Below are 15,493 nucleotides of genomic sequence, written 5' to 3'. Positions count from 1 at the left end.
GCACATCAATACAAAACTAAACACCCCATGCTGCAAGGCAGGACAACCACCAGCCCCCCTCGCGGGACCACTTAACATGTGCTAATGAACGCACCACCCGGACAGAAAGCTCCCACTCACAGCAAATTAGGTGATTCGTGATAATGAAGTGGGGCAGTGTATTAAGAGATATTATTATCATTATCATTATTATTATTGCTTTGTGCAATAAATAAAGGCGTCATGCAGCAATTAATAAGCTGCAGCAATAATATGTCCAATGCAAATGACTATAAATATTGCAAAATATAGTTATATAGAGAGTTTTTCACACGTGCATCCAGTGCAAACAGCAAATGAACGTTTTTTTGGAGGTGTGACCATAAAGCCCCTCATCCCCTTCTCGTGCATTAACCTCTGCTCGTGAGAAATTGCAGTAACATGTGAAACCTACGTAGAGAAACACTACAGTCTGCTGCTGCTGCAACTGAACACCTTGAGGAAACTCGACTGGCTGAGCTCGGCAGCTCCGCCCCGTTGCGCGCTGATTGGCGCGCCCTGCGCTGAGGCGTGGCTTAGCAGCCGTCCTCATAAATAGGCAAAGCGTCCCACTCGGTGCGCGGATTTGTATGAGAGCGAGAGAGGGGCTTTGTCAGCTCGCCGCATGCATGCAGACGGCGGATCTGCTCTTTTTGCTCTGCTTCTGTGCGTAAACTTTCATTTCTCCACCGCACGCTGGACTCGGCGCAGGAGGACCGAGGTGAAGGACGCGGCGGAGCGCGCTCGGAAATAAAGGAATAAGGGGGAAGTGGACGGCGCTCCGAGACGGCTGCATATCCTCAGCCATTTTGCCTACACGCCTAGGGGGCTGTGTTTTTTTCTGTCCGTTTTCCCCCTCACCGCTCCTCCTCTGTAGCCTGAGCGTACACGGTTTTGCAAATCGGTTGCAACTCCGTGGAGCGAGATGGGATCGCGCCTGAAGATCTGATGGGACTTAAGCTTTTGCAACACGCAAATACAATAGCCTACAATAACAGCAGAAAGGACTGGTGGACTGTAGACTCCTCCAGCAGCAGCAGCAGCAGCCCTCTCTCTATTGTCACTAAGAGGTGCAGAGCAGGATTTGCTGGAGCATGGAGTGCTACCTGTTGGGGATTTACCTGTTCCTGGCCCTGGGCGCCCTTCAGCGCTCCAGCGGCACCACAGCCAAGGAGCTCACGTGCCAGGAGATTGCTGTGCCCCTGTGCAAAGGTGTGGGCTACAACCACACGTACATGCCCAACCAGTTTAATCATGACACGCAGGACGAGGCAGGCCTGGAGGTGCACCAGTTCTGGCCACTGGTGGAGATCCAGTGCTCGCCGGACCTGCGCTTCTTCCTCTGCAGCATGTACACCCCCATCTGCCTGGAGGACTACAAGAAGCCACTGCCACCCTGCCGTAGTGTGTGTGAGCGGGCACGGGCTGGCTGCGCTCCTCTCATGAGGCAGTACGGCTTCCCGTGGCCAGACCGCATGCGCTGTGACACACTGCCGGTCCAGGGTGACCCGGACACCCTGTGCATGGACTACAACCGGACGGACTCCACCACTGCGTCGCCGGTGCTCTCCAAGCCTACAGGGCGGCCGGGCAAGCCGCTTGTTCCACCTCACAGGACCAAGCACGGGCATGGGCGCCCGGGCGTCCAGACCAAGCGCAAGCCGGGCTCCCCCTGTGACCCAGGTTGCCAGTGTCGCGCACCCATGGTGCGGGTGAACAGCGAGAGACATCCGCTGTACAACCGGGTAAAGACCGGTCAGATGCCCAACTGCGCAATGCCCTGCCACAACCCCTACTTCACCCAGGACGAGAGGACTTTCACAGCCTTCTGGATCGGCTTGTGGTCGGTGCTGTGCTTCGTGTCCACTTTTGCGACCGTTGCCACTTTTCTGATCGACATGGAGAGGTTTAAGTACCCCGAGAGGCCCATTATTTTCCTCTCTGCCTGTTACATGTTTGTTTCCATTGGCTACATTGTGAGACTGATTGCGGGCCATGAAAAGGTCGCATGCAGTCGGGAGTATGATGTGGAGCATGTGCACTACGAGACGACAGGCCCTGCGCTCTGCACTGTTGTCTTTCTCCTGATCTACTTCTTCGGCATGGCCAGCTCGATCTGGTGGGTGATCCTGTCCCTCACGTGGTTCCTTGCAGCTGGCATGAAGTGGGGCAATGAGGCCATAGCCAGCTACTCGCAGTACTTTCACCTGGCTGCTTGGCTCATCCCAAGCATGAAGTCCATTGCGGTCTTGGCCCTCAGCTCCGTGGACGGGGACCCGGTGGCTGGGATCTGCTACGTGGGGAACCAGAACCTGGACAACCTGCGGGGATTCGTTCTGGCACCCCTGGTCATCTACTTGTTCATCGGCACCATGTTCCTGCTGGCGGGTTTCGTGTCCCTGTTCAGGATCCGCAGCGTCATCAAGCAAGGGGGCACCAAAACGGACAAGCTGGAGAAGCTGATGATCCGGATCGGAATTTTCACAGTGCTCTACACAGTGCCAGCCACCATCATCGTGGCATGTTACTTCTACGAACAGCACAACAGGCAGAGCTGGGAGACAAGCCACAACTGCTCGTGCCTGATGGAGCACGAGCTCCGGAGGCCTGACTATGCTGTCTTCATGCTTAAGTACTTCATGTGCCTCTCCGTGGGCATCACGTCCGGTGTTTGGATTTGGTCAGGCAAGACTTTGGACTCTTGGCGGGCCCTGTGCACACGCTGCTGCTGGGGCAGCAAAGGCACGAGCGGGTCAACTTACAGTGATGTGAGCACGGGGCTCACATGGCGCTCAGGCACAGCCAGCTCTGTGTCCTGCCCCAAACAGATGCCCTTATCACAGGTCTGAAAAAAAAAAGACAATGGACTGCTGACTGCCTGGAGGAGGCCGTGCATCAGCTTTTCCCTTTATTAGCATACAAATGGACTGCTAATGGTTTCCATTAGGCCAGCAGCAAGAAAGGCTGGTAGAAACAAGGTACCTGTCATTATTATTATTATTATTTTCTTTCCATTCTATTGATATGGACATGCCATGCAATCAGTGTCACCTAGAGAGAATCGGGGCACCACACTGTCCTAAGTGAAGCTTGGACACTTGCCCCCCGTCCTTCAGCCAGCCTTCAAATGGAAAGTTTCTGTTGCTTCACTTTTTACGTAGCGCAAGACAGCTTGAAATGTCTAAACAATCAAAATATCAAAGATGGTCTCGAATAAGCCTTAAAAGTCTTAGTGCCCAAATATTTTACGGGTTGTTTTCATTTTTTTATTGTAAAATGTATTTATACAATTGTCGTGTACAAACTTTGTAAATTCTGTAAAAAAAAAGATTTATAAAATTATTGTAAATTTGTATATAGTGTAGATGTCACTTGAAGACAAATATGACTTTTATTTTGACAATAAAACATTTGGAGAAATCTTAAAGCTCTTCTTCAGCTTCTTCTCTAGGTGAGTAACGAGGGGGCTCTTTTTTTCTCTTCAGCCGAGGGGGGTGACCCTATTGAAGGTGCTTGTTCTGGGCTCCTTTGTGGGGCCTTGTAAAGAGAAGCTTTTCTTAGCTCTTAGCTATCTGGGGCCGTAATTAGAGGCGAGGAGCTTGAGTTGGAGAATCTCCATAATTGTTGCACTCTTCACTTAATTTACTCCAAGAGGGGCCGAGTGAATGGGGTTTAAATGCAGGGAACAGGGCTCTTTTCATCTATGGGAAACTTTGATCTCCCTTTAAAGTCTCCAATAAAGGTGACATGTAGATAGAAGTTTTTTCTTCCTCCCTGCTGCCAGTGCACCAAGTTGTCTAATGTCTAATTTGAGAGCGCCATCAAAAACGTCTTATTCGAGCTTCAGCCATATTATTAACGGTGGAGTTTTAGTCTCAGACGTGAGAGAGAGTGAATGGCCCCCTACAGGTGGTCCCTTTACAGTAATCCCCCATCCAGGGACCTTCTCTGTGAGCCCTGACAGAACTGCATTAAAGCCAGACAAAGAACCTCTCTGGAAAATGTTGCCTGATGGCAAATGAAACAGTTGCCTTTCTTGTTTTGTCTCACGCGGGCCTGTTCCGATCACACTCAGGGGAGGGGAAGGGAAGGGGTTGAATTTTTTTGGTACGCAGTAGGGAGGTTTTTAGCGTTTTTGGTGGCACAGCTTTTGCTCTTTTATCAAGTCAGCTTTGACTCTTCAGTGTTATTCAGCTAAGAAAAGCACATGTTGTTTACTTGCTTTATGTTGGAACTGTGTATGAGCTCCAGTTAACTCTGCGTTTTGAAGCAATGGGTCACAGAAAAGTTTATATTACACACTTTTCACCCCGAATCCAATTGTAGCTGAATAGACAAGACATGACCGCTGTCCAAAATGTGCTTCTGAAGCTCTGCAGTTTTAACTACATTAGCCGGTGCAACTTCTAGCTCCAGTGCAAAGTTTCAGACAACAGATTGTCACTGTCCAGTGAAAAACATGTATGTGTAAAATAGTGACTTTACAGGAGAAGGCAAAGTCTTCTGTAAAATGCTCTGAACTCTGATTGGAAGTCAAAAAAATGTAAAATAAGAGTTTATTCCAAGTAATTTAGAACATTTCTATTGGTCCGTTCATCAGAAATATTTACACAGTATACAGAAGCAGCTACAGGGTTCAAACCATAGAGGAACCTAAAAACGGACAAAAATGGAGATACTTGTTTTTGACTGGACAGCAAAGAAATCAAAATATCTTGTCCGAAAAGCTACACTTGGATTAAAGGGAAACAAAATGAAAACTCTTTTAAAGCCATTTTTAAGCTACAATAATGTAATAAGTGTTTTACAGTATATTAGGAACCCCTCACTCTTGGTGGCCACTAACATCTACACTAACGTTCATCCACCCAGTCTGATTTTACGCCCAATTTCACTCTGCATTCTCCTCAAAACGGATCGGATTGGTTAGTTAGGCTCATAACACCACCATGTTGAGCAAAACCAGGCTTATTCACAGCATTCCTGATGAATATACTCAGACTCTTGACATGAATAACATTATCTAATGCCTTCAGAGTGCTCTCCGTTACCCCGTTAGGATTGGTATTATTGGTAATATCTGCCCTTATGCATTTGAAAAATGGCCACATTACTAGGCATTGATGTGCATCTTGTCGAAGGTTTGAGGCTCTGCTCGTCAGGTGAGTATTTGAGACTTGTTTGGGGATGGGGAGGTAAGTTTTACTCTGTTACCCCTGCTTTTCCATCCTACTGCAAAATGAAATGAAAAGGTAGAGGAAATGTTAGCAGTAGGCATGTCCTCGCTTGCTTGCCCGACTGGGTGCTTTTTCATATAAATTGTTAATATTTATATTACACAAAACTTACTAATGCAAGTCTGTTTTCCTGCATTTTTAAGTTTCTACTCAGACCACTGTGGTCTCTAACCATGAGTGGACTCACACTGCCACCTAGAGGCCAATGTCAACAGTTACAACAGGACAAAGCTCAACCCTGGTCCTGGAGGCAGCCTGCCCTGCACACTGTGGTGCTTCATCTGCTCCCAACACACCTAAATCAGCTAATCAGCTCATTAACAAGTCCTTTCAGAGATGCAGGGGGTGTGTTAAAGCAGGGAACCAATAAACAGTGCAGGACAGGGTGCCTCCAGGACCAGGGTTGAGAAACACTGCTGCAGAGTATCTCTCACTGGCTGGTAAATATTCTTTGTCTTTTGTCAAAATAAAAATCACATTTGTCTTCCAGTGACATTTACACTATGTCCATATGTTTGTGGACACCCCTTCTAATGAAAGCATTTGGCTGCTTTAAATTGCACCAATTGCTGAAACAGACGTCCAAGCTTGTCTAGTTCCCGTAGAGAAGAGCAGATAAACATGACCCTGTTGGCACCATGCCTAATGCCAGGCCTGGGCTAGAGGGGTATACAGCCCCCCAGCACCAGGCTGTGTTCTCTGGAATGTTGGTGCTCCATCCAGTACTTCTGGGATGAGTTAGGGATGAGGTGGGGTGGTGATCATCCAACATGCAATCAAATCCTCACAGCAATGCTTTACAAACAAGTAGAAAGCTTTCTCTGGACAGTAGAGACAGTTACTCCAACGAAAGCGGGGTACACCCTTTTATAACACCCTTGATTTCAGAAGAAACAATGAATGAGCAGATGTCCCAATACTTTTGTCAATAATAGAGTGGATGTCACATGAGGACTTAATTTGACAATAAAACATTTGGAGAAATCTTAGATCCAGCGTCTTTTTTAGGTGAGTAACAAGGGGGGGTCTTTTTCTGGTGGTGGGGTGGGGGTGTGTTTGGGGGAGGGGTGACCCTACTGAATGTGCTTGTTTTAAGCTCTTTTGTGGGGCCTTGTAGAAAGATGCTTTCTATATGAAAGCTTCCAAATTGTGTGAATAAGAAAATAATTCTCTGGAAAAGTCGGAAATACACCCCAACTAGGGCTGCAAACGGTGTGAGATTTCAACAGTGTGATAACCGTCTCAGACAATAGCCTGGTTTTACAGTGTCACAGTATTACAGCCTTTCACAATTCTTTATTCTCCTCCAGTTGCTGTTGTTCTTCTTCTTCTTATAATTATTATCATTATTATTATTACTATACACCCTATGACCCTTAAAAGAATTAAAATAGGGGGGTTTTAAACATGTATTAATGGAAGTTTATGTAAAATGTCTTCCTTTTAAAAAATAAATAAATAATTTCCACTATTTTGGAAATGTATTTTCATTATAGATTCATTTACTGATTATTTTCTCCATTATTCGATTGATTGCTGGAGACAAAGGAATGTGAGAAAAGAAATGAGTTACTGAGACAGAACTGCATCTCTGAGCCAGAGGAATTCCTTCTGTTAAAATACAGAATCAGTTTCTACTAGAAATGCAGCTTCGCTCCCGAACATCAGCAGCAGTTCTGTGTTTCAACTGCATTCACCCTTCAAACAGGATGTGGTCCACCGGTGAGCCGAAAGTGTTACTATTACTGTGTAAAGTGTAGTTACTGAGTAATACACTGTAGTGTGTAATACGCCGTTCTGTGTTGATCAATATGAAAATATGTTTTTAAAATGTGGTAAAAAGTAAATTGTAACAGGGCTAGGAGTAGATGTTTACTCCTAACTGTCTAAAAATATCATAGGAACATAAAAACACCTAATAACTTAATATTGGACCTGAGACTGACTCTAGACACGGTTTAGGTAGCATATTGGGAACTAACAGATTTTAATGGCAACCATTAAATCAACCTTTACACCATGATTGTTATATTATGATTATGATCAGAGCAGTTTAACAGTATAGATGGTTTAGTAACTTTTATCAATAATGTTTAAATAGTTCTGATCAGAGGAGGACGGGTCGGGTCCCCCTTGTGAGTCTTGGTTCCTCCCCAGGTTTCTTCCTCCAGCTCTGAGGGAGTTTTTCCTTGCCACTGTCACCGTTGGCTGCTCACTTGGGGTCTTTGATCCTTCATGTCTTCTTAAGTTATTTCTTTTTTCTCTGTTTTTTACTAATTACTAGTATTTAGTATAGTAGTAATTACTTGTAAAATGCTATACAAATAAATTTGACTTGACTTGACTTTTCCATTAGGAAGAAAACCATCAATATTTTCAGCAGTTCAGCAGCAGGGCAGGGTGAGAAGGCCTTGGTTGGTTTGAGCCGTTGCTCCTCTAGTCGTCTGTCCACAGGCTTGTGTGGAAGTGAAGCATTTAATGAGGCTTAATGAGGTTCTTTTTACAAGAATCTACGAAGATCAAGTAAATAATCACAAACAATAACAACTTTGAAATGATTTGTAGTTACTGTCTTTTTTTTAATACCATTAAACACAGGTCACAGATCAGCTTTTCCATAGTGGACACAGATCTTTCCAGAAACATCCTGAATTTGGCAAAGCATGACGAAAAACCACCAGAGGTCTCTGTCTCCCCAGCACTGACTGACACTGGGATAGAGGTTCTGCTCTGTCTTCCTGTTGATTACTCCTGCTACTGGCTGTCTCCAAATGACCACATTCATCTTCCCCATTGACAAAGCTGACTAGCATTCGGTTTCCATCTGTTACCAGATCAGACACAGGAAGGAAGTTCTGATTTTCAGTGTTTCTGTGGTTTTTACAGCTGTTCATTATCAGTGGTTTCCATTTCCACTTCAGGACAACCTCTTCCCTGCCTGGTTTCAGATGTTCTCCACCCCAATGCGCTTCATTCAGCTCATCAGCTAATTATCAAACTCTTTATGAGATGAATCTAAAGTATTGGGACACCTGCTCATTCGTTGTGTCCTCTGAACTCAAAGGTATTAAAAAGAGTTTATCCAGTAGCTGTCTCTGCTGTCCAGGGATGACTTTCTATTAGATTTTGGAGGAGCATTTCTGTGAGACAGAGATTGCAATCAGCAGCATGAGCATCAGTGAGGTCAGGATGCTGGATAATCACCACTCCACCTCATCCCCAACTCCCCAGCTCATCCCAAAAGTACTGGATGGAGCCAGAGAACACAGGTCCACTGCTCCACAGCTCAATGCTGGGGGGCTTAATACCCCTCTAGCCCACTTTACCAGTGTACTGTTGGTGTAAGGTGGGATGGTGGTTGAATAAAAGTGTTGGATTTTTATTATCCATTTTTTTTGTTGCGATTAGTAAATCAACATTTTGATGGAAACACTGTTTAACAAACGAATGCTGACACGGGTGGAAGGTGGGATAGGTGGGTTCCAGGTGGGCATGGGCTCTGAGTGGGTTTGTACATGAGTTTTTACTGGGACCCAGTAGAGCTTCCCAAATGGGCCTCGTTGTTACAGCCCAACTTAATCTCACATAGGTCCTATCTAGGTCCTGTACGCAGTGCACAACCCAGATGGGGCCCTGTTTAACCCCTCCTGGTCCCATCACTGACCCTGTTGGGCATCCATATGTGGGACCAATGTGGAACCCGAGGGCAAAACCTTCTGGCTCCCAGTTGGGTTACCCACACCGGCCCCACATGGATATGTTAGCAAGAAAAGAGCAATGAAAGTAATGATGGACCATGCTTGATCAGAGTTACTGGAACTGGGGCTTTTCTTAAACACTGATCCATACCAAAAGAGTGCATTGTTAAACAGAGCCACTAGAGGGCAGCATTGATGTATTACAATCGGATCCAAAAGGTTCACACTTCCAGTTAGTAACCTGCACTGAATTGTAACTGAAAAAGCAGCAATATAGACAGTCTCTTTATCGGTGTATACACACACACACATACACACACACACACACACACACACACACTATATATATATAGAAAGAAAAATGGGCAAGCACACAAAGTAAAGCACATTGATAGCTACATGGGATAGCTAGATGACCAGGCCTGAACAGCTCCAAAACATCAGGCAGGTCTTGCGGGGTTTTCTGGTATACAGTGATCAGTACCTACCAAAAGTGGTTCAAAAAAGTACAACATCTGAATCTGTGACAGAGTCATGGGCACTTTAGGCTCATTGATATGATCCATAGAGGCCCCACCTCACAACTTACAGAACTTAAAGAATCTGCTGCAAACATCTTGGTGTCAGACCACAGGACACCATCAAAGGTGCAAGGCATATCAGATCTGCTGTGGCAGCACAAGGAGGACCTATTCAATATTAGTCAGGTGGTACTAATTTTATGGCTGCATGCTTTAAAAAGTCTGTACCTATATACTAATACCCATACACTCAAAAGATCTGTGTGTCTCAGCAGAAATCCATATTCATCAGTTCAGGCTACACTTCTCCAATCTTCAACTGTCCAGTTTTGGGGAGCCTGTGTCCACTGCAGCCTCAGCTTTCTGTTCTTGGCTGACAGAAGTAGAACCTGACGCGGCCTTCGGCTGTTGTAGGCCATCCTCCTCAAGGTTTGACGTGGTGTTGTGCGTTCTGGGAGGCTTTTCTGCTAACCTCAGTTGTACAGAGTGTCTATCTGAGTTACTGTAGCCGTTCTGTCAGCCCCAACCAGTCGGACCATTCTCTGCTGACCTCGCTCATCGTTTCCGTCTGCAGAACTGACGCCTATGGGATGTGTTTTCTTTATTGGACCATCCTGAGTAACTCTTGAGATTGTTGTGCTGAAAATCACTGAAATCAACAGTTCTAGAAATTCACAAATCAGCTGATGGATGAGGTGAACTTTGTGTGAAGCTGCTGACCAGTATCTGTATGATTTCATGCATTGCACTGCTGCCACACAGTTGACCAAATAGACATTTGAGTGCATGAGTGAGTAAGTGTGCAGGTGTTCCTTACAGAGTGCTCAGTGAGAGTGCACTGTTTTATAATATTTAAAACTCCACAACCAAGACCACATTACACATCACACGCTTGAGTTTGATGTGCGTCCAGTAACTTTCAGTAGGCTGTATAAAAAATGACAAGTGTGCAGCTGTGTATTTAAAACCATTTAGTGAAACAAACGAGGAGGAACTGAAGTGTGATTTGAGGGGCAGAATCATTTGTGTAGGCTCAGTGCTGGGTTACACAGTCGAACGGCAGCTTCAGTAGAATTTCTCTTCAAACAATCATCTTCTGTCATCAACACTCGAATGCCAACACTAAGAAATCTAAGACACTCCAGTTATTTCTCTCCCACCCAGTCATGTTTGAGGAGACAGACAAGAAAGCATGGCTTCCTCACAGATACACTGTATGTCCAAATGTCTGTGGACGACCCTTCTAAGAAAAGCATTCAGCTACTTTAAGTTGTGCCCATTGCTGACACAGATGTACAAATGCACACACACACACACACACTGCTTGTCTAGATGTGAAGTAGAATAGGGCTCAATAGCAAATAGGGCTCTGTAGCATGAACATAAACCTATTGGCACCATACCAGATGTGGGCTAGACAGGTATTAAGCCTGCCAGCAGAGTTTGGCTGACCTCCTGACCTCACAAATGTTCTGAATGCAATCAAATTCTCACTGCAGTGCTCCAAAATCTAGTGGAAACCCTTACCTGGACAGTAGAGACAGTTACTCCAACAAAAGCAGGGTAGGCTCTTTTTCATACCCTTAATTGTGGCAGTAACAATACATCAACAAGTGTCCTGATACTTTGGACATAACATAGTAGACAGTAAACTTGATAGCATGCCCATGTGGGGCCTGTATGGGTAGCCCAACTGGGATCCAGAAAGATTTGTCCATGGGTTCCAAGGTTAGTCCCACATGGATGCCTGCCAGGGTCCCACCATGGTCAGTGATGGGATCAGGAGGTGTTAAACATGGGCCCTATCTGGGTTGTGCACTGCACATAGGGCCTAGATGGACCTACTCAGAGCCCATGACCACCTGGAATCCACCTACCCCATGTTCAACATGGGATTCATGGGAATTGCACACATTGCACATATAAAATTGTTCTGAGAGTTCAGCCCTAGCTGCTGTACCCTGGGAGTATTCGGGGGTTAAGTGCTTTACTCAAGGTGATTTCAGTCGTTTCCTGTCATTTCAGGGGCTCAAACGATGCCCTTCCAGTCAGAGGGGTGCTTCTCTAACCTATAGGAAACGACTGAACAATGGTTACATCTGAACAAATAATTTTCTTTCTTTTTTGGTGTACAGTGCCCTGCATGTACCTTTCCATCATGTATGGATGGGAAATCATTGTGATGCTTCATTCACTTGTAATAGGAGGAATAGCCACTTCAGTTAACAGATGCCTGTGCTAGCCAACATCAGTTTTAGAGTGATGAGGGGCAAGACCGTCATCTACTTAACCAGAGAGAGCACGGCCAATTATGCCCTCTCAGCCTCCGGTTGCTGATGGCAAAGCGGCATGGCTTAATCCAGAGTCACATTAATCAAGTAACTCGTCTTTCTTTAGTGTTCAGAGTTCTATTGTTAGTGGACCGTTGTCTGCTGTGAGCCGCCTGGATCTGGTATCAAAGCCACGCTCTGCACCGCTGATGGCTGAGGTGAAACGAAGCCATGCCAGTAAGCTGGCGAAGGTGTAGTGTTCCACATCTACAGATAATAGTGATCTGATCAAGATATTTGAAAAGGAGCAGAGTAACGAGCCAATTGAGGAGGCTCTTATATGTCACTGAAGCGCCATCAATCTTTCTCGGATCAAAGCCGAACTTGTCAGGAATCCCTCGTCCACAAACGGTTTGACGTGGTTCCAAGGACATAGGCTGGTGTCAAAAAAGACGCGAAGAAAAAGACCCTGCAGGGGTGCGAAAGCAGAATCGGAGAGGCCGCTTCGGTCTTCCTGCGACACGCCACTACTACTGGAAGTACAGGAGGGATTGGAGCAGAGGCCTCAGGTCACAGTCTGCAGCTCGTTTGGCTGTGGAGATGAAATGCTCGCGCAGAGGTTGGTGTGAGGCGGGCGTCATCACACTCTCGTGTTTCACTGGATCACTGGAGCGCTATTTTAAGTGTTTGTATATGTTCTAAAGTTCCAGCCTCAAAGCCTGCTGGGTCCTTGAATGTATTGTGACAAACCGCCTCCATAAATATGTATCCCGGCTTTGACTCTTAATTGCTTTGCAAAGCAGAGAGCTGACTGCTTTAACAGGCTGGAAAAGCCCAGTGGTCCCTTAATGAAATACCTCACCTCAAAAATGCTAAGGTTGCTAATAATGAAGAAAGGCTGACAGGGTCCCTTTAGCATAATTCACATTTGATTATGCTAATTAGACCCTTCTAACTTTCTTTCCCTGCACACCGTGCTACCTTAAGAACTTTTACTAAGAACTTTCATGTGCTCTGAGTCGTTTCGTTATTTAAGGGTTTAATGTGCATTTTTGATCTGTCACACTATCTCCCACCATTTATAGCCCACATTTATCACTACCTGAATGTTGTATATCTTTGAGCACATTTTATTCCTTAGTTAATTACAACTCTAGACAGAGAAACTATGTTTTGCACATTAATAAATGAGAAAACTGCACCATAAACCACATTTTACACTGAGCATACATGTAACTTAACAGTGTGACCTATCTGTTTTAATAAGTACAATTTATTACTTATTATTACTTTCATATTTTTACATTGTGATACAGTTTAATGATGATTGGACCAATAGAAATGCTCCAAAATGAGTAAAATGGAATAAAAACTTTTCACTGAATTGTCATATGATGATGTTATTTTTATCCTAGAGGCGTTACACAGCAAATTTCCTGTGTTGGACACTATAAGGATTAGATATTTACACTCACACTGTTCATTGAACACCAAAAGCATCGATTTAACACTGGCAAACATGCTGTGCATTAGCTGGGGGTAAAAGCAGAAATACTCCTGGTGAAAAAGTACAAGTACACTATATGGACAAAAGTATTTGGACACCTACACCTACACCTACCTAAACACCTATTTTTATGTGTCTGCTGTCACTCATGTAATTGTTAACTTGTTTATGTAGCATAATTACTAAAATAACTCAAAGTACTTTTACTTTTGATAGAAAATTCTTCTGTACTCCAAATACAAAATAGATCAAATATGTAAAACTAAAAATACATAGTACTTTTTATTTAATTAAATATTTTACTAAGAGACCATCTAGATTTACGTCAGTCCAGACGTGTACTGAGACACTCTAACACTTTTCTATGCATATTAAAATCAATCAATTTCATCTATTTAAATCCACCTAAACCTATACACTGCCCAGTAAAGCATTCCTGGTTCAGTTTACATCTGTTAGCATTTTAAGCTGCTCTGTTAATGTTTGGAGTTGAAATGGGAAGACCTTCACCTCAGCTGGACTGCAGGTCGGCCAGTGACTCCATAGGGACAGAACAACCTTGAAGACCCCTCTGGATTCAACAAACCTGATTTTAGAACAACCTCTCATTCCTGAAGCCCTCAACAAGTCCAGAGAGGCCGAGGGCCTCTGCATTGACTTAGACAAAGGCTGGGAGCGTTAATACAAACAGAAGCAACAGGTGGACGGGGAAGGTCAAGGCTGTGGTGGGTGGTATGCTGCAGTGACGTCAGGATCCAGCTAAAGCAACCTCTTCTGACTGATCCTGGTCCATTTGAGCAAGCTCAGGTCAGTGCGTTTGCCCTCGGCTTCTTTTGGAGCACGTTTAGGGCAGCAGCTTGAACCCATGGTAATGCAAATCTGCAAAATGGCAAAGGGACTTTCTTCCAAGTCATTCAGGGTCATTTCTACTGGTCAGCTGATCATGCAAAGCTGTGTTCAGATGGTGAAGGAATAAATAATAAAAAGATACATTATTTATTTATTTATTTATTTAATGTGTACTTGATTAAACACACCCAAGCTGAAGTAGATGAGTTAGAGCAGTGTTTCCTGGGGGCACCCTGGCCTGCCTAACCCCCCCCCACCACCACACACACACACCACCACACACACACACCACCCCCTGCAGCTGTGAAAGGGCTTGTTAATGAGCTGTTTGGTTGGAGAAGGGGAGGGAATCAAATATGCTGGGCAGGGTGCCTTCAGGACCAGGGCTGAGAAACACAGAGTTAGACCACAAAACACCCAAATGTGCAGGGCGGGTGTTACGACCTGGGTCAGGGGTCAGGCTGTAACAGAAAATGGTGAGAGTGGTTTCTCTCTTCAGACCCTCTGCAAGACCAAACACCTGACACTGTATGGTTGTATGAATTTATTGCACATCAGGGGAGGAAATACAACGTCAGGAGTGAGCATATGCCAGAATAACAGCCATAGCATTAATACCACCCTCCTTTCCATCAATAGTCAGGACCCCACAGGACTGACCACCACAGAGCAGGTAGTATTTGGGTGGTGGGTCATTCTCAGCACTGCAGTGACACTGACATGATGGCAAGTGTGTTGGTGTGTGTTACAAGTGAATCAGAGGCAGCAGTGCTGCTGGAGTGTTTAAACAATGTGTCTGTCCACTCACAGTCCACTCTATTACACACTCCTGCCTAGTTACTCCACCTTGTAGATGTAAAGTCAGAGACAGAAGCTCTGCATCTGTTGCTGCACAGTTTGTGTTGGTCGTCCACTAGTCGTTTATCGGTGCTCACAAGACGCTGCTGCCCACAGGATGCTGTAGGCTGGATATTTCTGGTTGGTGGACTGTTCTCAGTCTAGCAGTGACGCTGAGGTGTTTAAACACTCCAGCAGCACTGCTGTGTCTGATTCACTCATACAAGTGCAACACACACTATTGGTGGTTCTGAAGAACAGGGTGAAAGGAGGCTAACAGAGTATGCAGAGAAACAGATGGATACAGTCGGGAGTTATAGAACTACACAGTGCTCCTATGGGAAGTGGAGCTGATATAATGGGCAATGGGTATAGATACAAGGAGGTGGTACTTATGTTATGGCTGTTTGGTGTATAGCGAACTCAAACCCACTTAACCTGAAACATACAAATGAAAAACAGGAGAAAAACAAAGGTCATTTTCAAAGGAATGAGCCTTGAACACTGTCCTGGTCAAGCTCTTTTATAATGGAAAGCAATTGAAAGACTCCTAGTG

The 15,493-nt window shown here is 45.0% G+C and overlaps 1 protein-coding gene across 1 annotated transcript; it reads left to right on the top strand.

Annotated features, from left to right (window-relative positions):
- The first annotated feature begins 533 nt into the window (after positions 1-533).
- On the top strand, positions 534-3,360 carry fzd8a (frizzled class receptor 8a). The gene has a single exon (XM_072678696.1). It carries the CDS (start codon positions 1,113-1,115, stop codon positions 2,865-2,867), a length of 1,755 nt encoding a protein of 584 aa, XP_072534797.1. The 5' UTR covers positions 534-1,112; the 3' UTR covers positions 2,868-3,360.
- The last annotated feature ends 12,133 nt before the right edge of the window (positions 3,361-15,493 follow it).

Source organism: Salminus brasiliensis, chromosome 5 (genome assembly GCF_030463535.1).
Source record: "Salminus brasiliensis chromosome 5, fSalBra1.hap2, whole genome shotgun sequence".
In the NCBI taxonomy this organism is placed as follows: domain Eukaryota; kingdom Metazoa; phylum Chordata; class Actinopteri; order Characiformes; family Bryconidae; genus Salminus; species Salminus brasiliensis.
The sequence above is the reverse complement of the archived record's forward strand: the minus strand, read 5'-3'. Positions and strand labels throughout refer to the sequence as shown.

What these genes read in the sequence shown, in the direction of transcription:
- fzd8a (XM_072678696.1), top strand. Translation starts at nt 1,113, where the DNA reads ATGGAGTGCTACCTGTTGGGGATTTACCTGTTCCTGGCCCTGGGCGCC.